The sequence below is a fragment of the Grammomys surdaster genome, unplaced genomic scaffold (genome assembly GCF_004785775.1).
Source record: "Grammomys surdaster isolate TR1022 unplaced genomic scaffold, NIH_TR_1.0 199, whole genome shotgun sequence".
NCBI classification, from domain to species: Eukaryota; Metazoa; Chordata; class Mammalia; order Rodentia; family Muridae; genus Grammomys; species Grammomys surdaster.
In genome coordinates, this window is record NW_021604644.1 from 4,507,774 (window position 1) to 4,531,317 (window position 23,544).

At 46.9% G+C, this 23,544-nt stretch overlaps 1 protein-coding gene across 2 annotated transcripts in view; it reads left to right on the plus strand.

The window, feature by feature from the left end:
- Positions 1 to 23,544, plus strand: part of Pax5 (paired box 5) — a 177,284-nt gene that overhangs the window by 3,059 nt on the left and 150,681 nt on the right. For both annotated transcript variants that reach the window (XM_028770224.1, XM_028770225.1), the window contains exons 2-3: positions 9,574 to 9,739; positions 15,093 to 15,290. In XM_028770224.1, coding sequence (XP_028626057.1) covers positions 9,574 to 9,739; positions 15,093 to 15,290 — 364 coding nt within the window. The remainder of the gene's footprint in view (positions 1 to 9,573; positions 9,740 to 15,092; positions 15,291 to 23,544) is intronic.

Genomic DNA, 23,544 nt, shown 5'->3' on the forward strand with positions numbered 1-23,544 from the left:
AGAGAGAGAGAGAGAGAGAGAGAGAGAGAGAGAGAGAGAGAGAGAGACAGACTGACTTTCTCCAAAGGTGTTCTGGTTTCTGAAGCACTCTCAAAATGGTCATTCAATCAACAGACAAAACTTTCCAAAGCAATTGAATTTAAATAACTTGTGGGTTTTGTTTGTTTTGCTTTGTTTCCCACTTCCCAGCCCCCAGCCCCCGTGGCTTTGTTTTACAGGTCTCTCCTCTTGGTGTAGCTCTCTGTGTAGCCCTTCCTGGACCCAGGTTGCAGATGAAGGCAGGGCTTGAGGTGTGGAAGCCTATCTCTGTGGGGGAATAGCTGTACAACCTCAGACTGGTCATCTAACTTCTCTGGGCCACTGTTTGGAAGCTTGAGAGGCTGGACTAGGTGGTAATATTAGGGCTGTTCACTTCTTGGGGATTTGAAGTTCTCAGAGCTCAGGAACTCTAGGAGTGGCAAACAAAACCACTCAGAAGGAAATTTCCTCTGACCCAGGATCACTAAGTACTGGGAGGGCCTTCTTTCCTTCATTGGTTAGGTAGGGTCATACAGAAGAGAACATATCCAGAGCTGAACAATACCTACTATGTGAAAGGGAAGATCTGGGCTGTGCCTGTTGGAATGGTATCTGTAGTTTCATCTTGCCCTGCTCTCAGAATGCCCCAAGGTTTTTGCCCAAAAATAGTACAGGACAACTGGCCTCTTCAGCCACTGTCCAGATGAATTATTTGGTTTGACATCAGCTCCCCTTCCAGTCTCCAGCCTTCCTTCTATCCTAGACTTGCTCTAGTATGACCTCAGATAAGTTGAAGTCAGCCTCTTACCCTCAGGTTCCAAATCTGTAAAATGGGGAAACCTTCTCTCAGGACTCTTTTAGTTTTAAGATTCTAGATCAGGGATTTTAAGCTCAAGGAGCAGGCTTGAGAGCTTGAGGCGTCACTGACTGATTCTCAGGAGCAGCCTCTTGACATCCATAGTGGGAATTAAGAGTCCCATAACTGGCTTGGAACTCAATTCTTGTGCTATCTGATCCACGGGGAACTATGGGATAAGCAAATGGAGCCATATGCCATCGGAGTCCTTTTCCAGTTGTAACCTCCCAGCCCTATGGCAGAGGTGGCTGTGGGGCAGCAAAGATCAAGACTGGAAGGGGTTCCAGAAAATGGAGAGAGAAAGCTACCACCCCACTGCCTTTACACCACAGCCTTCTGAATCCCCAGAGACTGGCCTTGGCTGTTTTCCTGCAGCTGTGCCCCAGTGGGGGTGGGGCTGTGTCAGCCAGGGGAGAATTGCCCACTTGTCAGGGGCAGCTTGGAGGAGACAGCTATTACAGGAGGATCCATGGACTGTCCTAGTATAGAGATGTTAGAAGTGGAGCAAGGGGAGAAGAATGGAAAATGAGGAAAAAAGTCAGGCAGAAAGCAAATAGGGAAAATGATCCTCGGGTCAGCCTTTGCCCTCTATCTGCTATGCCTGAAGCAGAGTTCTTGTTTTGGTGGGTTTATGTTTAATAGCAGAGAGCCATCACTTATGATTCAAATGGGTGAGTGTTTAGCATTCTCCCACAACTGTTGAGGCACGGGGAGGAGGGTACTCAGTGTCTGTGTTGGATTGGGTTTTAGCACACTAAAGAACAGAAGGCCCACAGAACTATAGCTACCTGGGTGAAGATACTTCGGTTTTTTGTTTTTATTTTTAAGTCCAACAGTTTGATTGTGGTCTGAGAGCCTTACATTCCCAAGAAACTAAGACACATGCTGGGTAAAGAGCTTTGCTGGATCAGGAGAATTCTGCTAGAAGTCCTAAAATCTATAGGAACTCTGGTGAGGGTTTTTCCTGCCAGGTGGGAACTTCGGCTTTTGTAACCATCCTGATGATACACTGCCAGGCTCTTGCAAATAGAGATAGCTGCTCCTTCAGGTGCTCTTATTAGCTCTGGATGCCAGTGGACTCCTTCCCCTTTTAAAGAGGCCTTGCACCAGATGCGGAAATCCTCTTGTTGACAGAAGCTCTGAACTGAAAGTATCACCAGCTCCCAAGGGACCTATCAGCTCCTAGGCTAAGACAACAGAAAGGATCTGTGCTTCTGTGCTTGAGGCAACCTGGTCCAAGCTTTGGAGACTCCTCAGTTTCTGGTAACCTTTAAATAATATTCCCGCCAGTTCTGCTTTTGGTTAATGCAAAGCTGGGTCCTCTGTGGATAGAAGAATGAGAAAGGAAGATATAGAGGAGATGGCTGTTGCTTAGTGGATTCTTGATAAACTTAAGAAATGTTTCCATTGGAAGGAACCAACATCAAAGACTTTTTCACTAAACTGCCCATTTTACAGAGGAGCAAAGTGAGGTCTAAAGCAGATATACACATAGAAATCTGCCACCTAGACTGTAAATCGGATCTCTACTGTGCTGCACATCTACCTCTAAAATCTGAGGATGTTTTTCAATTTTTTGTTTGTTTGTTTGTTTGTTTTTCCTTCTGGAGACGTCTCTCCCATCCTCACCCTTGGTCCCTGTCTTGGTTGCCCTCAATCTCTAAGTGCATCCCAGAATCTCAACGGCCCGCAGAAAGATCGGCTCTGTGGGACCAAGAGCATGGCTCTCCAGACACTGCGTGGTCCCTGGTCTCTCTCTACCCCCCTTTTCCATCCGCGAACCACTAGGCCTTCTCTCCACACGTTTGTCAATGAACGTGGCGCCGCTGCTCGGGCCCCGCCCCTTATTCTCTCCCATTGCCCAGGTACCGGCTAATCAGGCGGAGCCCATGAGTTGCTTAGCCAATAGGGCAGTATTTCGGGCTAGGACCGGATGCCCCCGTTCTGATTGGCTTGATGGGGCGTGATTGGCAGGTGAGCTCCCGCCCCGCCCCCGCCCGGAGGGAGGCTGAGCCCCGGGCGGCGCTGTCCACACGCAGCGGGTCCTGAAAGCGGCTTCGGGGCGGCGCGGTGGCGCACTGTGCGCGCCGAGCAGGCGGAGAGCTAGCGCCGGCGGCGACGGCGGCAGAGCGGGCATTAGAGCCGGCGGGGGCTTCATCTCAGCACCGACAGCCCCGGCGGCCCCGGCGACCCCGGCGGCAGGGACCTTCATCCTCTCCTGCGCCCCTCGCTTCACGCTGGGCAGACGCGGCGGCTGTCCCGGAAGAGGCAAGCCAGGGACAATCCACTCGGAATCCCGAGAGCGGACAGCGGGGCTCCAAGAGTTGGTAGCGTGAGGCACAGCCAGGCGCGAAGGGGCCGGGAGCCGCGGGGCCCGCGAGAACTTTGAAGGCGACGGGTCCCGGGCGTTGAGGGTTGCAGCTCCGGGGCGCACCAGGCTCCCAGCTTCAGCAGCTGCAGCATCTCAGAATCCGCCGCGGCCCCTGCGCGACAGGAGAGGGAGTTCTCTGTAACTTCGTCGGAGACGTCGGAGAGCCGGCAGGAGAGAGGTGGAGGGCCAGGTCGGGCTCCAGAGACACGGAGCAGCGGGACACAGGAAGGACCTGGCGGAGACCGAAGCGTGGGCAGACTCTCGAGGCAGCAAGACCGCAGCAGCCTGGCAGACCGCGGCCTCGCTGCCCCGGACTGAGACGAAGGGCTCTGCGTCCGCGGCCTCCTGTAGGCTGCTGGTCCCGAGCCAGGCTCCCCTAGCCGTCCTGGAGGTGGGCCCCTGCGCTATGCCCCCGACGCCGCGGGCGCTTGGGCCGCAGCTTCTCTGGTGCGGGCCGGGAGCCGCCGCTTGAGCCCGCCAAGGAGCGAAGCCAGCCAGAGTTGGACGCCCGCTCCCAGACCTACTGGCTGGGCACCGTTTCCCGCCTCTCGGCTCAGCCTTCCGCGATCTTCCGCAGGCGGCTCCGAGAGGGACCCCACGGCTGCAGAGGTGTTTTCTGAGCTCAGCTCACACGGTACCCGGCCTGGTGGCGCGGTTCCCTAGGCGCCCTGGGCAGGCCTTTGGCGCCTAGAGGCAGCGGTGTGGGCCGGCGTACAGTCTGGAGCGCCCCGATGGAAATACACTGTAAGCACGACCCGTTTGCATCCATGCATAGTAAGTAGGCGGCGAGCTCGTTTCTCTCACTCTCCGGCCGGGATAGGGTTGGGGGTGCCGGAGTGCGGGGTAGGTTCTAAGTCCTGGAGGACTTGGGACTTCTGTAGCTGCGTAGACAACTTTGCAAAGTGCAATGGTTTCAGGCAGCGGACGCGTTTGGCCGCCGAGGCCGAAGCGCCTGGTGGGTGAATCCCGCCTCCAGCAACGAGTTAGTGTAGGCAGCGAGCTGTAGCGTTTCCGGAGCTCTAGCAGCTGATTCTCAGAACCCTTGTTCATACTCATAGAAAGCTCGCTACTGGACAAGTTGGAGGGCAGGAAGTTTTAATAGAGGTCAGTGAACGTCTCAGACAGCGCACAACATCCCAACTCTATTGGCGCCTTTTTCAGCCATGGGACTGAACAAGACTGATGCTTAAAAGGAAAAGTGGAGCCCTGACCAGTCCCTGTGTATGTGAAGAAAGAAGTGAGAGTTAAGAAAGGGCACCGGGTCCAGGATTCCAAATGCGCCCTGGCTCGAGGAGAGGAGATTTAAAAAATCAACGAAGTCAGGGTCCCTAAGCTACACTTCAGTTTAGGCGTCGGCCAGTACATACAGAAACCTTTAAAGACATCATTGGGTCCTTCTCTGTAGGATGTCTACCTTGAGATGGCTTCTCTACTAGAAAGAAAAAAAGAAAGAAAGAAAGAAGGGAAGAAAGAAAGCTAATTAGTCACATGTAGGCGTCCCTGCCTTCTGAAAACCTGTGCAGTGTAAGAGACCGACAGGGTCATTTTGGGCACCGGCAGGGCCCTGCTGCCTAACCCACAGGGATCCTGCCAGTTCACCCATTAACACAGCCTCCTGTGCGATGCGCGCTCTTCTCACGGTGAGTTAACGCTGGATTAGATTCGGAGATTTCAAGGAAATTCCAAGTGGAACGAATCACGTTTCCTTTCTGTTGGCTGTAGACTCCGCTAGGGAAAGGCGCCAGGCTTTGGCCGACTGCACTCGGGTGCCTAGCTCAGGTCTCTGCGGGCTGCAGATCTCAGAGTAACTCCGTGGCTAGCAGCCGGCTGCAAGCTTGTTTAACCTCAACCAGCCGGGATCCCGCTACTCTAGCCATAGGACCCCTATTTAACAAAGGCAGTAGAGACCCGGCTAGAAAGAAAGCAAGGCGAAGCCATAATCTTCGTGTCTTCCACCAAGGACCGAGTGGCCTGGTAGCAGGAGAAGGTTTGTTAGGCAGCCGAAGCAAAGCGGGCTTCGAGCAGGTCAGCTTCTCTTTGTGTCAATATCCCAGTCGGAGGTAAACCTCCCGAGCGAGTGGTGATTCGTGTAGAGAAGCTGCTTGCTCTGGTCCCAGCCCCAACGATTCCTCCCTGTTTGGAGACTGGGTTTAAGCGGTTTCCAGTCCACCATGGCTCCAGCGTCTCCCGCAGCATTTTCCTGAGCAGACTGGCTCTAGAGCCTCTCTGCTGTTACTCAGAGCGAACCTGAAAACAAATGAGTTGGGGGCAACCCTCTGAGATGTGGGCAAGAAGCAACTGGGAGGCAAGATGGGTAGGGCTGGCTCCCGTGCTTCTGGCGGAAATCCAAAGGCCTGCACTGCCTCTCTCTGTCCAGAGTTCTGCTGCCCAGAGGTCATGCCCAAGCCCTTGGGGAGACAGCATCAGACTTGGTGGTCTTGCGGTGTGCATCCGTGTGGAGAGACAGCTCCTTCCAGGTGCAGGTTAACCAACTGCTAATGTCTCAGCCTTCCTGCCGGGCCTTCAATCTGCCCCCTCCTCGGGAAATGCTCCCTCCTCCCATTCTCAATCTCCCTGGCAGCACAGTGGGGGCTGGGCAAGCCTAGCTTCCAAAGCTAGTGGAAGCCCTTGGCGTCTTTGGAAAGACCTTAGCTCTTATGCCTAAAGCTGTTTGCTTGCACAATGTAATCTGTCTCCGGGTCCTAATTTGCTGGTGATGGGGGCAGAGAAAATAGGTTCTGCAAGGTGACAGGTGTACTAGGATCCTTCGTTTCATTTTTTTTTTCCTGGCCCTGGTCAGTTTTTCCTTGTTACCTCGCACATCTCTCACAACCAGTCCTGCACAGGACAGCTTCTGTTGAGAAGGATAGACACAGCTGCTTATTTGGCTTCTGAGCTCAGAGGTACCTACCCCACACTCAATTCCAGTTCCACCAAGCACACTGGCACAGCGACCCTCCCCTAGATGTTTCCTTCCCCCCAGCATTTTACCAGTTAGTTATAAAGTACTTTTGTGGCCAGTGTCACACCCAAGTGTGACCCAAACCTTCAATTACCTCTGTTTTATAGAATATGATACTGTGAGCAGAGAGATAAAAGGACTGACTAAATTACAGCTGGTTCTTGGGATAGAGGCATACCATTAGGCTTTGAGGAATTCATGGAAAGGGAGGAAAGAGAAGGACCTAATCCTAGAGAAGGCAATGGGCTGTTAGCATATCCACACAGAGGAGGCTCTCCCTCTGTGTAGACCAACCGTGTCTGTTTTCACAGCATGACTGTTACATGTGTCAGCACCTGGCTGTCCACTCTCTGGGATTCTGTGTGTCCCTTCCCCCTTCTGCTTTGGTGCATTTAGAAAGAATTTCTATGATCCAGGGTCTTGTAGTTCAGTCTTTAGCTGAGCAGTGACATCTCTTTCCTAATAATCTGTGCCTAGTCATAGTTCTTGGGATTTGGGCAGTGCCCTTTGTGGGCCATATGTCCTTAACAAGGTCTGAAGAGCATCTACAGAAGTCAGCTCCTTCCAGGTCAGAGATACAAAGGTCCTAGGGGCATCCACAGTTCCACTGGTCTTCTATCCTCCTTCAAACCCTGTTCCCCTAGGTGGAAACCGATGATCTTTACTTTTGTTGCATGTGTGTTTGTTTCTCAGTTTCTACCTAATTTGTTTCCATCATTTCTGTGCCAGTCTCTGAAAATTCTGCTCCCCTTAGGAATGATAGCTGAGTTCATGTCTTAGCCCAGTGCCTTCATGGTAGATGATCCCTCACCTAGCTGAAATACACAGAAGTTGGGGTTTGGGTCTTTGAGGAGATGCAAAGCTGGATCAAGGAGAGAAAGAGAGAGAGAGAGAGAGAGAGAGAGAGAGAGGCAGAGGCAGAGAGAGACAGAGAGCAGAAACCACCCACTGAAATCCTATCTTCCAGAAGTCCCCTCCCATTTGTTGGTCTATTTTGATTTTTCCATTCCTTCCCGACTCCCTCTGTGTCCCTAAACTCCGTGTTCTATTCAGCCTTCCTTTCTTTGCTGTCTGTCTCAGCCCCTACTCTCTATACCCTTTGCACATACCTCTCTTCTCTTGGTCCCACTGGCTCTCTCCCTTAGATGTAAGCTTCCCTTCTTACCAGTCTTACATTAGCACCTTTCCTGAGGCCTCAGTGGTAAAGTGCTCTGTTGGGTATATTTGTAAGTGAGGCAAGAGGACCCAGAGGATTTGGGAGCCTGTCCAGGAAGTTAAGAAAAGTAAGAGTCACCTAGGCCAAGTTCTGTGACAGATGTGGACACTTGCCTTAGATTCTGCAAATCTGTTAGCCTTGTGGATACAGGGAGGTAGTCTGGGGGATCTGCTGTGGTTTGGAGAGACCCGATTCTAGGAGATTCTTCTCAGTGTTTGCTGTGACACAAACCCACAAATCCCCTACAGAACCGCTCTTGGCATTGAAGTTCTCGGAAGGTTGCCACTGTGTTTAGGGCAGAAGTTTCAATCGTCAGGGTACAACAAACAACAATTGCAGATTGGCTACAATGCCTGGACCTCTAGATCATATCAGAAGTTTGCTGAGTCTTTCAGCTGTCTTTTCTCGACATCCATCCTCCCAGTGAGCACACCACAATTTTGGGTGTACTTTGTTTTACTTACATCCAGCCTGTTCTAAAAAAAAAAAAAAAAAAAAAAAAAGATTAACCTCCCTCCCCCTTAGATCTCTTTGTCCCAGATCAAAGCTGTTGATCAGGGTTGCTGTAATCTTTCTGTTATAGGTAAGCTATTTAACAACGTCTCTAGCTGTAAAATTATGATTAGGACAAATTTCTCTCTTTCTGTTTGTTTTTTTCCTTCTCCTGTGTGAGTTTTGATGTTGTAGAACCATCAAAATCCATTAAAGGCACATTTAAAAAATCAGAGAAAGAGTCAGCATAGTTTGGGACTAAGTAATGTTATTTCCTAACAAAATTGTTGTTTTCTTGGGCATACACCCGAACCTGGAAATTTCGGGAAATAATTCATGATTTTCTTTTTAAAAAGACCCTTTTAAGGAAATAGGTTTCGTTCCTCAATTTCAGACACTGTTCATGGGCCTGGTCATAGAGAAGCCCTGGACCAGGATGGCTGGTGGCTGAGCTTCGGTGGTTACTTTCTGCTTTCAACTTGGAAATGTGGATATGAGTGTGACCTTGGAGATGCCTTGACTTCCCTCCTGGTGGAGTCCAGTCTGTCCTAGGGTAGCAGGTTACCCCCCAGCCTCTGAGCTGCCAACAGCATCAGTATGCTCTTGAACTTGTTTTAGCTCCAACCCTCAGCAATGCCAGCTAGTGACTGATTGACAGCGTCAGTGATGTTACATTGTATCAGTCTGTGTTGACTGGTCTAGCCCTTCAGTTTACTCAGGTCCCTGTTTCCCTTCAGAGTGCCCCTGATGTGCCAGCATAAGTGTAGGAGAGGAGCAGGCACTTTCCCTGACTTTCTACTTAAATACACTCCATGGCACCCATGAAATGTGAGGCTCAGAAGCTTTCTTTTTTCTTCCTAACCAATTTAAACCTGCTTTCAGATTGCAAGACATGCCCGAAATTCCAGGGGCACACCTTTCTAACAAAATCTGATTCAGTGGAGTGTGCTGTGTTCAGAAGACCCTGTGACCCGTTTCTTTTGTGTGCACTGAAAGGGTACAATGGTCAAGCCTGCACGTCAACATCACAGTCTTAAAGGAGGCTTTAATTTTTTTCCCTATTTTTAAATTAAGGCAGCGGTTAGGTTTTGTCTCAGCGTTCTGAAAATGCTGGTCATTAAAAAAGAAAAGTCTCCAGTTCTTGAATTAGATTGCTGATTTAAAAACACATTCCCCCTTGAGATGTAGATGTTAGAACAACCCGGTTCCCCTTTGAAGACATTTGTTAAAAAGAGAACAAGTTCCACTATAATTTTTCTCTTTAAATTTGATAATTTTAAGACGTAATCTTCTCCCCAGGATCTTCCTCAGATTCAGCATTGTGCACTAAATTGAGCTCCTGTCATACAGATCCCCTTCACACATCCTCTTACCCCATTCCCCAAATGAAGAGGCAAATGCTAGTAGCTAAACGAAACACAGTGTAGGGAGCTCCCGGTGGCTCAGTTGACTGTCTGCAGATGGTCGAAAGCTGAGACTGGAGTTAAAAGGCCATCTAGGGTCCTTATGTCATCTGCACGATTGACACCAGGTATAAGACATCTAGCTTGCTGGCCATTTGTGATCTCAGAGGGGTCTGGGTGCTCACAAGGGCACTTGTACTATGTGACTGGTTCTAACCACCCTTCCCCTTGCTTTTTGTTTCTGATCTGTTTCAGGACATGGAGGAGTGAATCAGCTTGGGGGGGTTTTTGTGAATGGACGGCCACTCCCAGATGTAGTCCGCCAAAGGATAGTGGAACTTGCCCATCAAGGTGTCAGGCCCTGCGACATCTCCAGGCAGCTTCGGGTCAGCCATGGTTGTGTCAGCAAAATTCTTGGCAGGTAAAGGCACGGGCTCCAGGCTTCCCTCAATGTTTTAAAGAAAGAGCTAAAAGACAGCCCGCAGCTGTTCAAGGTGCCAGTGTCCCCATGAGACGATGGTGGACATTTTGCTCCACACACCCAGCACTTGAGCATTTGCAAAGTCTTTTGAGACCATCCTATTCAAAGTAGCTGTGGAAACTCCTCTTTTCAGTGACACGTGGAATAGGGGGACTTTGTTAGGAGAGACAATGTGCTTCTCAAAAGTCTGCTGAATTATTTTAAAGAACCCAAGAGTAGGAGGCTCTTAAGAATTTCCTCCTAAACCTCTTAGGTGAGCTTGGAAGGGAAAGGTTGGGAGAGGGAAATCAATAGATATACTACACAACCAGAGTCGAATGGTTCTTTTTACTTTTTCTCTTTTGGTGCAGGGCTGAGCTTTACCACCAGTCCTCAGCCTTTCCTTTAAATAGCACATTCTATCTTTAAAAGCCAGCCATAGTCTTCAGTTGTATCTTCAGCCTTATGATGTTGACTACAGTGTTTCCCTTCTCTGTGTTTTGTTCCTTTCATAGTGACAGGCAACCTGTGTATGCATTAACTTAGAAGGAGGAAAACAAACTAGCAACAAACACTAACTCTCAAATCTGACATTTGGAAGTTGCCACTTGACCCCTCAATTTGCTACAAGCAAAAATACTAACAATTACCTCCTCCCAGAGGGCTGTGCTGACTTTTCGCCTCACGTTTGTTTTTTTATCAGCCTCAGCACCAACCAGGTTTTAAGAAAAGGAAACAAATCTTTCCTAGGCAAACTGACTGGCCAGGGTATGTTTGGCTAAGTCAGCACTTGGGCTGGACTGAGGGCTAAATGATTCTGGGACCCATCTCTCTCAATAAATCCAAACCACATCAGTAGGTTTGCTGGCTTGTTTGTTTAATGTCCTGGACACGTGATTTGTTTTAGGGCTGCCTTGGCAGACAGGGAACAGTGTCAAGTTTAGCTGCACAGGGCTTTCTCACTATTTTTTCCTCACTGGTATCACTGGTCCTCATCTTTGTCCTGTGTGCTTTAACAACCGATGCCTGAAGGAAAGTTATGAACATTTTTGAAGTATTTTTGGAGTTTTCCTCAGTGATACTATGACTCTCTGCTCTTCTTGTTCCATCTGTTAGGACTTATGAATTCTCCCAACAAATACGGTGAAGTAGAAAGTCTTGATTAAGACCAAAGGCGGAAGTCGAGGGCCCAGGAATCTGACTGTTGCCTTAGGGCCACTAATCCCAGTATTTATTCTCCATTTTCTTGCCTAGCATGGGTCAGTTGTGGAGGCCGAGGGCGAATTCCAGTTCTACTTATCACTCAGCCGGCAAGGGAGTTCCAGCCTGGGGAGGTCATCAGCTTGGTGTGCCATTAGGTGATGGTTTAGGGAGAAAAGTGAGATCAAGCACAGTAAAGGGAAGGAGCAGGCAGGGAGACAGAAACAGAGGAGAGAAAACAAAGGGAAGAAAGAATGTGTCTTTTTAAGACACAATAGAAAAATACAGAAGAGGAGAGAGCAAGAAGAGAGCTATTTCAGAGGTTTCCAGTCTCACTTATGGAGCTGAATGGTCTCCAGTATCTTCTTGTGAGGCTTCTTTGTAGGGGGAAGTTGGAGAGATGAGAGGGGAGGTCCTTCCTTTGTTTTTACTGAGACATCTTTGCTGAGCTGACATTTGGTTCGCTGTTTGAAAATTTCAAGATAGTGAGAGCCTTTCTCAGACATCCAAAGACTGGTTCTCATGTTCTAAAGCTCTAGAGCCCTTTACATCTCCCATGAATACTGAGGTGGACAGGGATCTTTCTAAAGTCAGGCCAGCAGCCTCCCATGGACCAGAATAGATTTGTCACTGGACAGAGTGGCATTCGGAAGTTATGCGCCGCTCCGGTGCCTGGCCGTTTAAGTTGTCAACAATAAATTGGAATTTCATAGCTCATTATTTTCATAACTAAGAACCACAGTGGACAAAATGTCACTCTAATTAGAACTGCCTTTTAAGAAACAAGTTCAGCCCTAAAACAGTGTGTCTGGGAATTTCCAAAGTGGGCCAGTTTGATCCACAGATCCCCCCAACCCCCAGAGGAATTTGATGGGTGCTGACTGGGTGACATCATAGAGTGTTTGGTGTGTGGTGGCTGCGTTTTTCAAAGGTTGTGCAGCAAGGCTGGCAAAGTCCTTGGGAGCAGGCAGCTCTCTCTGTTCCCTCAGGAAGGTGTGTAGGCTGCCAGGGGTATAGACATCCACCCTAGAATTCAAGGCTGTAGAGGGCTGGGTATTATATGAAGACCAAGACAAGAGCAGGACTGTTGTCTCCTCTCATTGGGAATTCCAGGTCATTTGAAATTTGGTGACATGTCACATGATAAAATTAAAACAGTGGGGGTTTTAGTGCCCAACTGTGCACTCTACTTTATGCAAATTCTCTTTCATCTGTAATTTATTTTTTATTTTTGCAAAATCTTTTCAGTCATTCTGTATTCCTGTTGTCATAGCAGCTCTGCCAAGAAATCAGGGCAAATCCCCGCCCCTTACAGAACAGGGTAACTGAGGCCAAGGAAAGCTGAGTGAGTTGGTCAAGATCACAGAGCCGTTTGGTGTCAGAGCCACTACAGGCATGGCACCTCTTGACTCCCAACCTAATGCTCTTTGTGCTCTTTGCATCGAGGGACACTGTGCTGGTGGCTGTCGCTCTTCTTTTGTCTGTAAGCCAAAGGGCTGCACGGCTGTTTTGCTGAGATGAAAGGATGGTTATTAAGTCCGAATCCTCACTTGACACAGTCTCGAGTTGGAGTTTCGGGGGGTGTCTGTGTTACTTTCTAAGGGTCTGGCCCACGTGTCAGTCAAATGGACCACAGAAGCCTCGATTGTTATGACTGTGGAATCCCGTAGTTGGCACTGCTCAAGTACGCAGGGCAGGGAGCCCTGGGCTGCTGCATGCCAGCCACGTAAGCGGGGGCTTTACTCTGCTGCTGTGTGAGCTGCTGTGTGGTCACTGTGGTTCCACTGAGAACACGGTGCAGTCTGTACATCTGTAAGTGCTGAGACCATCCATGCCCTAAGAGGAGCCAGTGACTTTTGGTTTGCTGAATGAGTGAAAGAAGCTTGAGAAAAGACCTTGCAAGTGGCAAAGCTCTCCCCAGTTATAAGAAGTGCAACTCTCAATGCTTCAAATGTTATAATGAAAGCAGAAGCATGTAGGAAGAGCACTGGATTCAAAGTCTGTCTCTGTAGCTAGAAGGGGTTATGCAGGTCCCTTAGTCTTCTGATTATTTATTTTTTTCTTCTATAAAAACCCCTGCCAAAGATGAGTGAGGATCAAGGTGATTTGAAGAACTCCACAAGCTCAGAGGGCTGTACCAAATAACAACTTGTTATGTGACCGTTAGCAATCCACTTTCTCTTGAGAAGCCAACAGGACTGTAGAATCCCCAGGAGATGCTATGTGCCAGAATTTAGGTGCCTTTCTACTTTCTATAAAAAGATATTATTTCCCTGGATTGAACTGTTTTGTGATTAAAAGCAATTTTTAAAGAAAATGTCTTTCAACAATTTATAAAGAAGGAAAACAGGTTGAGCTCGGTTTGATGGTTAAAATTTGTGAATGGCTCAGTCTTCTCGATGAAAACTAGGACTGTTCTTCACTTCTGTAATACTCACTCACTTGGCCCTAGACAGACGTATCCAAGCAGAGAATTCTAGCAACCTCTACATGTTTCACGATGCTCTGGGTCCCATTCCATCCATCCATCCATCCATCCACCCATCCATCCATCCATCCAACATTCCATCCATCCATCCATCCATCCATCCATCCATCCATCCACCCATCCATCCATCAGAATCACCTTATTCTCAATCACCTTATTCTCTCTCTCTCTCTCTCTCTCTCTCTCTCTCTCTCTCTCTCTTTCTCTCTCTGTCTCTCTCTCTCTGTCTCTCTCTCTCTCACCAAGTCTCCTTGAAACTTGTGATCCTCCTGCCTCCACACATTTCAGATGTGTGCCACCATTTCTAGTGCCTTCCCCTACTTCTTATCAACACTCTAGGTTTAAACATTTATAATTATTAAAATGTCTTTTGAGTTAAAAATTTTTCCAACCTTAGGATAATCTTCTTTGAAAGAGGGACTCAAATTCCTCTTTAAAACTGAGAGAGGCATCAGTAACTGCCAGATTTCAGAAAAAAACCCAAGTCATCCCCCACCCCACCCCCGCCTCCAATGGTCTTTCATGCCTCTCTTCTCTCTGGTCTCGGTTTTGCTGTAAAACCCTGACATCCTATTTGCGTTAACGAGGAAAAGCTGATAGCATGGAAATGTCCTTAGAAACAGCCATTTACCTCAGGGGAGACCTCTGGGAGAGCTGGCAAGAATTGTGGTTGGTTTTTCTGATTGCTCGGGATTTGATTTCTAATACATATTTCCCATTAACGCTGGAATCCAACACTCCCTTTAATTTTATATCAGCTATTGTTTTTCTCTTTCGGAAGAAAAAGTGTAGTACAGGGGACAGCTTGAGAGAATGTTAGAGATTCTGCTGGGTATGGGAGAGCCAGCAAACTGAACGTCTATACTACCTTTCTCGGGAAATTTTAGTTGAAGAAGCTTGGCCAGAGTCAAAGCACCTTAACCCTTTGTTACCTCAAGGAAGACAGTTAACCGGTATAAAGGCATTTTATATCACAAAAGTATATGTCAACTAACTGTCCACCCACTTATTCTTCTAAAGCAATTTATGTGCTTTAGAGCTGCCAGAGGACAGAGAGGAAAAACTGACTTGTATTTTCTAAAACAATCTGTAAATATGTATTTTATGATTATGTTATAAAATATAATACAAGCCATGTGGGCAATTTGAAAAGCCATAGCACATTAAGAAAAGTAAAAAGAAACTAGTATAATTACTTTTAATTACGAATTTTATTTAACCTAGTGCATACAGATTGTCATTTTAACATATAACAAATATAAAAAGTATTAATGATCTGGCCAGATGGCTCACCTGGTCAAGGCGCTTGCTGCCAAATCTGGTGACCAGGATTCAATCCCTGGGACTCCATGGTGGAAGGACAGAACTGATTCAGGAAGGTTGTCCTCTGAGCTTGGCACACACGTACATTCAAGGAGACACGTATGTACACAAAATGCATACTTTTAAGAAATCAAGTTTAAAAACCATCAAGCTATTTAATAGCCTTGTTAGTACTATGTTTAAAGGTCTGTTTATATTTTCAGTGCACTATAAGTCACACTTTGCATGTTTCAAATGTTCATCCACTCTCCAGGCTCCCATGGTTAACCATGGCTGACTATGGTCCTCTCTTCTTGGGTCTAGGTATTATGAGACAGGAAGCATCAAGCCGGGGGTGATTGGAGGATCCAAACCAAAGGTTGCCACTCCCAAAGTGGTGGAAAAAATCGCTGAGTACAAACGCCAAAATCCTACCATGTTTGCCTGGGAGATCAGGGACCGGCTGTTGGCAGAGCGAGTCTGTGATAATGACACAGTGCCCAGCGTCAGCTCCATCAACAGGTGAGGCTGGGGACTCGGGTGGGGCTGGTGCACTGAAGGGTCCCTGTGTGCCTCCTGAAGAGCTCGCTCTTCTTCTTTCACTCCCTGGGGATTAGTGAGCAAGGGAGAAGACAGATGGTGCTGGACTCAGCTACCAGAAGAGGACATCATGCCGATAACCTAGGCCACTTAAGTTTTCTGAGCCAGGAGTAACTGACATCCCTGAGTTCATCTGCCTTTGTGGAGCACTCTGTATAAACTGTCCTGATTATCCTTTCGCAAAATCCCTGCCCCTGGGGGCTAACTCATCTCAGAGGTTCCCAGGCAGACAGTCCAGCTTCCAGTTAGGATGGAGGTTGAACCACTTATGTGTTGGAAACAAAGTCCTTTTTTGGGCTGAGCACATGTAGCTCTGTGTTCTAGCCCTGTTACCAAATTGAAGTGAGATCTGAGAGCCCAGGACACTGTTGTGGGTTTTCTAATGTTTCTAATGTGAACTCTTCAGGGTACTAAGGTGCTCCAGAGACAAGGAGATGCCTGGTCCCATGTACCCTCAGATCTCAGGACCCAGGGAGAGAAAAGACTAAGAAAGAGAAATACACCATGGTGACAGGCATAGCATTTTCGTGGACTTCACAATGGTGTCCTCTCTTTTCCTTAGGCTGATCCAAAGCATATTGACTGATACCATCAGAGCCTTAAAAATAAATTTCTGACTAGGCATAGGTGTAGTAACACACATGTGTAATTTCAGCAGTGTGAGGACAGTGTTTTTGAGACTAGCCTGGACTACACAGCAAGAGCCCAATTCAAAAAATAAAATACTACATAAAATGAAAATTACATTCTGCGAGAAATTTTTCCTTTCCTTTCCTTTCCTTTCCTTTCCTTTCCTTTCCTTTCCTTTCCTTTCCCCTTCCTCCCTTCTTCCCTCCCTCCCTCCCTTCCTTCCTTTCTTCCTTCCTTCCTTAATGAGAGAGAGAGTCTCTTTCTGTATCTCTAGCTGGCCTGGAACTTGCTGCTTGAAATGATCCTCCTGTCTCAGTTTCCTGTGTGCTGGGGTTACACATGTGTGTCGCTATCCAAAGTGGTACTTTTCTATTATAGGTAGATCCATTTGAGCCTATAGTCAGGAGCTGAGTATGTAGTTCAGTTGTTAGAGTGTTTGCCTTGCATACATGAAGCCCTGGGCTACAACCTTAGTACCACCTAAACCTGGTGCGATGGGACATGCCCATAATCCCAGTGGGATTACAGTAGAGGCAGAAGGATCGGGAATTCAAGATCACCCTTAGGTGACATGGACATGAGAACCCACCTCCAAAATCCAAAGAAACAAACAAACAATCCCACAGCCAGGGACAAAATGAAGAGATGAAAATACACAATTGTTCTCATAAGAAACAATGTGTTCACATAAGCAAGGAAGCCAGAAGTCTGGGAATTGGACCATTCCAGTTTCTTCAGTTACACCCTACTGTGACTAGTGCTGAGAACTCCTTACCCTTGCAAGAAAGAGGTGGTCAGAAGGGAATGTCTCTGAGGCCCGCTCTGGGCCGGATGACAGCACCTTGAGTGATGACTCAGATGCACAGTGTCACCATGTAATGTGTTGACTTTTTTTTTTAAGTCCCACTAATTCATTAACTCTTGGCCCATTTGCTTCCCTTGCCAATCCCTGCTGAGACTCTGCCGTCTTGCAAGGTGCTGAAGAAGAGGGAAAGTGGGTGCAAGCTTTTCAGACCTGTCCTAGATGGTAGACCTGAGGAGGGAGGACAATGCCAGTAGGCCCTGGGGGAGGGGTGTAGTATCTGCTCTTTTTCTGAAATGTGAAAGGTTCTAGTCATGCGTTCCCCATGTCTGTCTCATTGCAGGGGTTTTGGGACACAAAACAAACATGATCGTTTTCTGGGTTCAGGGTTGTTATTTTTTCTTTTAAAAGTAAAGGAGGCCATTGGCAAATAAGAGATCCTAGCTGCCTTTCCAGTAAAATTTTAGTGGAAGAATGTGAATTTTGCTAATACATACTATTAGCATAGTATGTATTATATAGTACACAGTAATAATTATGCTATTATTAGATACAATATGTGTGCAATTTGAAATCTTCTAGTAAAATTTTCTAGTAAAAAGAAATAAGTAAAAAGAAATATGTGTAATTAATTGTAGTTATATTTACTTAACCACCCATATAGAAAAAAGTATTTCAATGTACAATCAGTATGAAAATTGTTAATGAGCTGTTTAGCATTCCCTTTTTGGGTACTAAGATTTTAAAATGTGATTCACAGCACAAATGGACTCATACTAGATACATACCATTGCTCACCCACACAGCTGTCCCCGTGGTTAAGCACCCTACTGCTGAGGTCTCTGTGAGCCAGGAATTGTCCAGCTGAGGCAGGGTCATTGAAGAATGTAGAGGCAGGATCAGAGGCAATACTGGAGAAGTTGATCCTCTCTGCAGAGTAACCTTGGGCAAGCACCAGATTGGGATTTGGGGAGCCTACAGGTTTTTCCAATATAAGGTACACACACAATGACGCTGTCCACAGAATAACCTTGGCAGCCCATGGTGATCACAAACTCTATTGCCTATGTGGGTAAGGCCAGGCAGATGGCTTAGTGAGGAAAACAGGCCAGAGGTGAGAGGCTGTCATGGCTAAGGCAAGTGAGACAGCACAGCCCTGTGAGTGGGCAGCTGTTACCAAATCTCAGCTGGGAGCTGCTGGGAGAGTGGGCCGGAATCTTCCCACTTCTCAAGGGAATCTAGAGACCAGGATCTCTGTGGAGGTGGATGCGTGTGCATGAAAAACGTCTAGATGTTTAACTGGTGGCCATAGCATGTTTCTTTGAGATAACTCACTTTGGGCTTACATGTAGTTTTAAATTACGCTTGTTTATTTACTCATCACATCTCATCCTTGCAAAGATAGAAGCAGTTGGAGGTGTAGCAAAGGCTGTGCATGGTGGGCTTGAATGAATGGTCCAGGGACATCAGGCATGGCTGATTCTGTGTCTAAGGATGTGCTACTGGAGGCTCTGGTGCTGGTGACTGCAGCCATGGCTAGACTCTGGGATCTCTAGGGTATCTTAGTCCATAGATGTGGCTGGCTGAGTATATCACCACATGGCCTTTCTATCTGTGGCCTGCCACAGCCCTCGGGCCTGCTGCTGTCCTGTGGCAGGTGTAGAAGCTAAGGCCCAGACGGGAAGGCTAGGGGAAAGGCACTTAAGATGGAGACGAGCGTAAAATCAATAGTAAGATGAGGCCTGGCATCCACCAATGTCCTAAAAGTCTCTGCAAGCCACCTCCCATGAGAAGGAGGCCAGAAGGAGATGTCGCCTTTCTTTCCCTATTTCAGAACATTATGTCTGACATGCTTTGCTGTCTACTGATACCAGGAATCCTTAGATCTTTCCAGCACTTCTCTCCAGGCTCTTCCTGGGGACTCCTCACTGCATGTTCAGTGGCGGTGGCCCAAATGTGAAGGTTTCTCTTGCAAATGCACCCCCACTCCAGTCTCATTGGAAAGCCTGTGCCATCCACTACAGAATTGATTTTATTTATTTTTTTATAGGAAGGTAGAGTCTGTTGCATTAAGAATAATGCACCATCAAGTAAGCAGCTTGCAAGTATCAAGAGAAAGAGAGTTCCTAGCTCTCTCCTAGAATGTGCCCGCCAAGGCAATGTCTCACTGTTTCTCTATTTCAGACAGCTAGAGAGAAGGTGATATCTGCATTCATACTTGTTCTAGTAGCTACGGGGTCCTCTTTATTGCCCACCCTAGAGGCACCATACTACTGTTTCCAGGAACCAACTCTGGAAAGAATGCTGACGTGGAGCTAAATATCACTGAAGCAGTTCTATCAGGCTGGTGGGAGACTGCCTGCGACATAAGCCACCTTGCTCATCATTTGGGATGCTTCATTTGGGAGTCTTGAGGGCCAGGCAGGGTATCAGGGCAGATGGAGATGGTGGGTGGAGTGGAGTCTCTCTTCTCTTCCAGTTCTGACAGCTCTAAATTAGGGGCCATGCACTGAGACAAGTGGCATTCCCAGTAGTGTGTGTGTGTGTGTGTGTGTGTGTGTGTGTGTATGAGGGGCCAGCATTACTGACTCAGGTCAGACTTTTATGGAAAACTTCAAAGCTTACACATACTTGCTATTTATTTGATAACCAACAAAACCAAAAGCATCTTTGCAGAGATTGGAGGTAGCCTGGTGAAAGATGGATTGTTAACTTTATTTAGCTATTTTTGTTTTGTTGGAGTTGGGCTTGACTTGTGGTCTAGACAGCTTTCCAGCTGTCTACATACCTGCCTCGGTCGCCTGAGTGCTAGGGTTTGCATGCCAGCCTTACTCCTGCTTTTGAACTTTAACTTTGGCAGCAAGTCTTCTGAGACAGTTCTTCATTCCCTTTCTCGCCTTCTCATGGGCAGCAGGCCTCAGTGTGGGTGTGGGTTCAACCAGCGAGGTCCCAGAATTTTGGATCCTCAGTGTAGCCTGTACATCTTAGTGTCTTCAGCAGCGTGGTTATTTCTCTTTCTCCTTTTTACCCTTTTTAGCAGTGTGTATGTATGTGTGTGTGTGTGTGTGTGTGTGTGTGTGTGTTGCTGCTGTTGTTGTTGTTGTTCTATGTGTGTATATCTCGAAGCTGGAGCTTCATGTCAAGAATCACCCTCAGTCAGTATTCTACCTCATTGTTGAGGCAGGGTCTCTCAGCGAGTCCCAGTGGCTGCTGCTGATTACTCTAACTAGCTGTCTTGCAATGGACATCCTCTGCCTGTTCCTTCTGAGGCTGGAATTACAGACAGGCTGCCTGGCATTTACCTGAGTTTCTCAGATCTGAACTCTGGTTCTTATGTTTGCCTGCCAAGCGATTCAATTGCTGGGCTATCTCCTCAGCCCTTACCCTCTTTTTGAGACACTTTCATGTGGCCCAGGCTGGCCTTGAACTTGCTATGCAGTCAAAGATGATCGTGAGCTTCTGACCCTCCTACCTTACCTTGGGATGCTGGGATCACTCGGAGTGCGGGTGGTGCCGGAGCCTGACTGCAAGGCCTTGTGTATGTATGTGCTGGGCAGGCATTGTACCAGCCAGCTACATCCCCACTCCCCATCGGACATTTTCCAAGGCACCACAATGTATATTTTTGTATACATTTAATTTTTTTGTTTACAGTATAATTTTGTGTGAGGTGGTGAGATATGGTGGTATGAAGACCTAGTCTTTCAAAGGAGGGAGATGATGCTGGAATGGGATCCCTAAATGCTTACAAGGAAGATCCTTTAGATTCTGAAAAAATGGATTTTTGAGTCCAAATAGCTTCTGTGTTTATATGGGACCTGGTTAGCAGAGGGGAACACTTCCTTCGAATGCATCTCAGGCCTGGGAGCTAGGGGTCTGGACTAAGCCTGTGCTGTGACCTTGGCTAAATCACTGGAGTGTGCCGGGCTTCAGTCTCTTCATCAGTGTTAAACCAGAGCATGTTAGCATGTTATCCTGGGCCATACTCAGCATGCTTATGTTTGGCAGTATAGAATATATAGCCTTATATATTTACTTTAGATATTGTCTCACTATGAACCCCAGGCTGGCCTTGAACTCAGGATCCTTCCACCTTAGCCTCCTGAGCACTGGGATCACAGTTGTTCATGTGCCTTAAGCAAATGTGAAGTGTCTAAATGTTTTAAAGTTGAAGCTTCTCCTTCATCTTTATGATGACAGCAATGAGAATCAGCTCATGTGACACTTATTGGGTATTTGGTAGGGATCAGCCACATCTGACTAGTTTATTAATTCAGCCCTAATATAATGACACTTCCATGGGGGTGGGGTTGATGCTTGCTCTCAGTTTTCAGATGAGGGAACTGAGGTAGGAAAACCGAAGGCTGGATTTGAACTCCCGTGCTCTGGTTCTGGGGTCTGTTCACTTACTCTCTGTGCTGCCGTGGCCTGTTAATGGTTCTTGACCTCTCAGAACACTTTGCCAGTGATTTACAGGTATTTGAAAAGAAATGTGAAAAACGTACACATTGTTTTGTCTCTAGACAAATTTAATAAAAAGTTAGGGTTTTAAGTTGGACTTCAGTAGGAAATAGGATATATATCTAACATATGTATACTTATATATCTGCTGCATCATTGTACACACATACACACACACACACACACACACACACACACACACACACACACGATCAAGGCTGCCAAGATGGCTCAGCAAGTAAAGTTACTTGACATGTCTTGTGACAACCTGAGTTTATCCCTTCAGTCCATATGGTGGAAGGAGAAAATCAACCCTGGAAGTTGTCCTCTGTCTCCAGCATATGCATGCACACACACACACACACACACACACACAGACAGACACACACAAATTAATCTTGAAAACCTTTTTAAAAAAACAAATTGAGCCGGGCAGTGGTGGCGCACACCTTTAATCCCAGCACTTGGGAGGCAGAGGCAGGTGGATTTCTGAGTTCGAGGCCAGCCTGGTCTACAGAGTGACAGCCAGGACTACACAGAGAAACCCTGTCTCGAAACAAAGCAAAACAAAACAACAAACAAAAAACAAACAACAAAAAAAACCCCAAAAACAAAAACCAATCAAAACTTTAAAAAACCAAGTTGGATAGCAACATAATTCAGGTGGTCAAGAAAAGGAATCTTACTCCAGGTCTTTAAACACAGAGTCAATATACTCTGTGTTTGCTTAATGGAAACAACTACTCTGAGAATTGTAACAAACAAACAAATATATACATATGCTCAGTACATTTGAGGAGGTGTTTCACTCAGGTGGTCAGGACTCGGATGTTCTGTGGTTAGGTTTGTAGCATCAATGAACAAGTCAATTCCAGAGATTAGCTACCCATATCAAGTGCTCTGGTGCCTAGCACCAATCTGTATCTAAGGTAGACCCAGAGCTGAGTAGCAGTGAGGTTAACAGGAGGCATCTGCTACTTCTGTCCTTTCTGTGCAGAAGCCAGGAACCTAGGGCAGCCTTGAAACAGACATTCAGATACAATGGTTTGTCGTGTGTGAAGTGCAGGAGATGAAAACAGAGTGCACAGCTTAATCCTGATTTGTTGATGGAGAATGGTGTTTTGAAACAGCAGCAGGGATGTGAATATAACTATATCCAATGTGAATGTAGTGGGCTTTTTTTCTTTTTTTTTCTTTCCTTCTGAGATGGGGTCTTTTTAGACAGTTTAGGCTGGCCTCAAACTTTCAGTCTTTTGTGTCTCAGCTTCCCAAGAGCTGGGATTACAGGCAGGCATCATAGATATCTTCTTTATACTCACGTGTTGTCCACAGAGTCTATAGTGGATGGGTGGAGATGGCTCGGGGGCAAAGGGCTTGTCCTGTGAGAATAGGGACCTGATTTTGTGTCCTTAGAATCCACATTTACAAAAGCTGAGTAAAGTTCTGTGAGGTGGCTCAGTCAAGTGATGGCGCTTGCCACCAATCTGAGTATTTGTGTGATCTTTGGAGCCAATATGGTGAAGGAGGGAAAACACAGAGCCTCCAGGTTGCTGGCTAGCCAGCCTACCCTGAGTAACAACATCCGAGGTTGTCTCCAGGCTTCTACACACACTCACACAATGTGCACAGGAATATACAGACACATACTCATACACAGAATGTAAAAAGTACTCTATAATGAACACAGAATATTTAATAATGAAGTAAAACTCGACCAGGTGTCCTGTTAAAAAGGAACAGTTTGAGCCTGGAACAAAACTTTTCCAGAGAAAGTCAACATTTTATTATATCACGACTAACCCATTTCCAGGGACTTTTGGTTGTCTTTGTTCTGTGTTCAAAGATGTGCTATGCTAGTGGTCTACTGGGGGCTCTCCGCTGATCCTGCTAGAAGCTTACCATCGAGGCTCCCCATGCTCCTGGAGAGTGTCAGGATTGCCAGGCTTCAGGAGAAGAGAAGTCAATGCAGCCTTTATCTTTAAATATGGAGAGCCTTCCTGTAAATTTAATTTTTTTTATGAAAAGTATTTGATTACTTAAAATAATCAAAGAATGATTTATGGAAACTCCTCAGTTGAGCTGAGGCCACAGTGGAACAGTCTTGCTCAAAGTCATAGTCAGGTTCCTGCTAGGACTGCAACAAAGATTCTGGAAGGCAAACTGAGCCCTTCTGGCTCCCAGCTGTGTGGGTCCTTTCTATGAAGTTTGTTAGTTTTAATGTAATAAAGTTTTATTTTTTCAAATGTCCTGTCTGTTGAACCTGCTCCAATGTCTTTGGCAGTC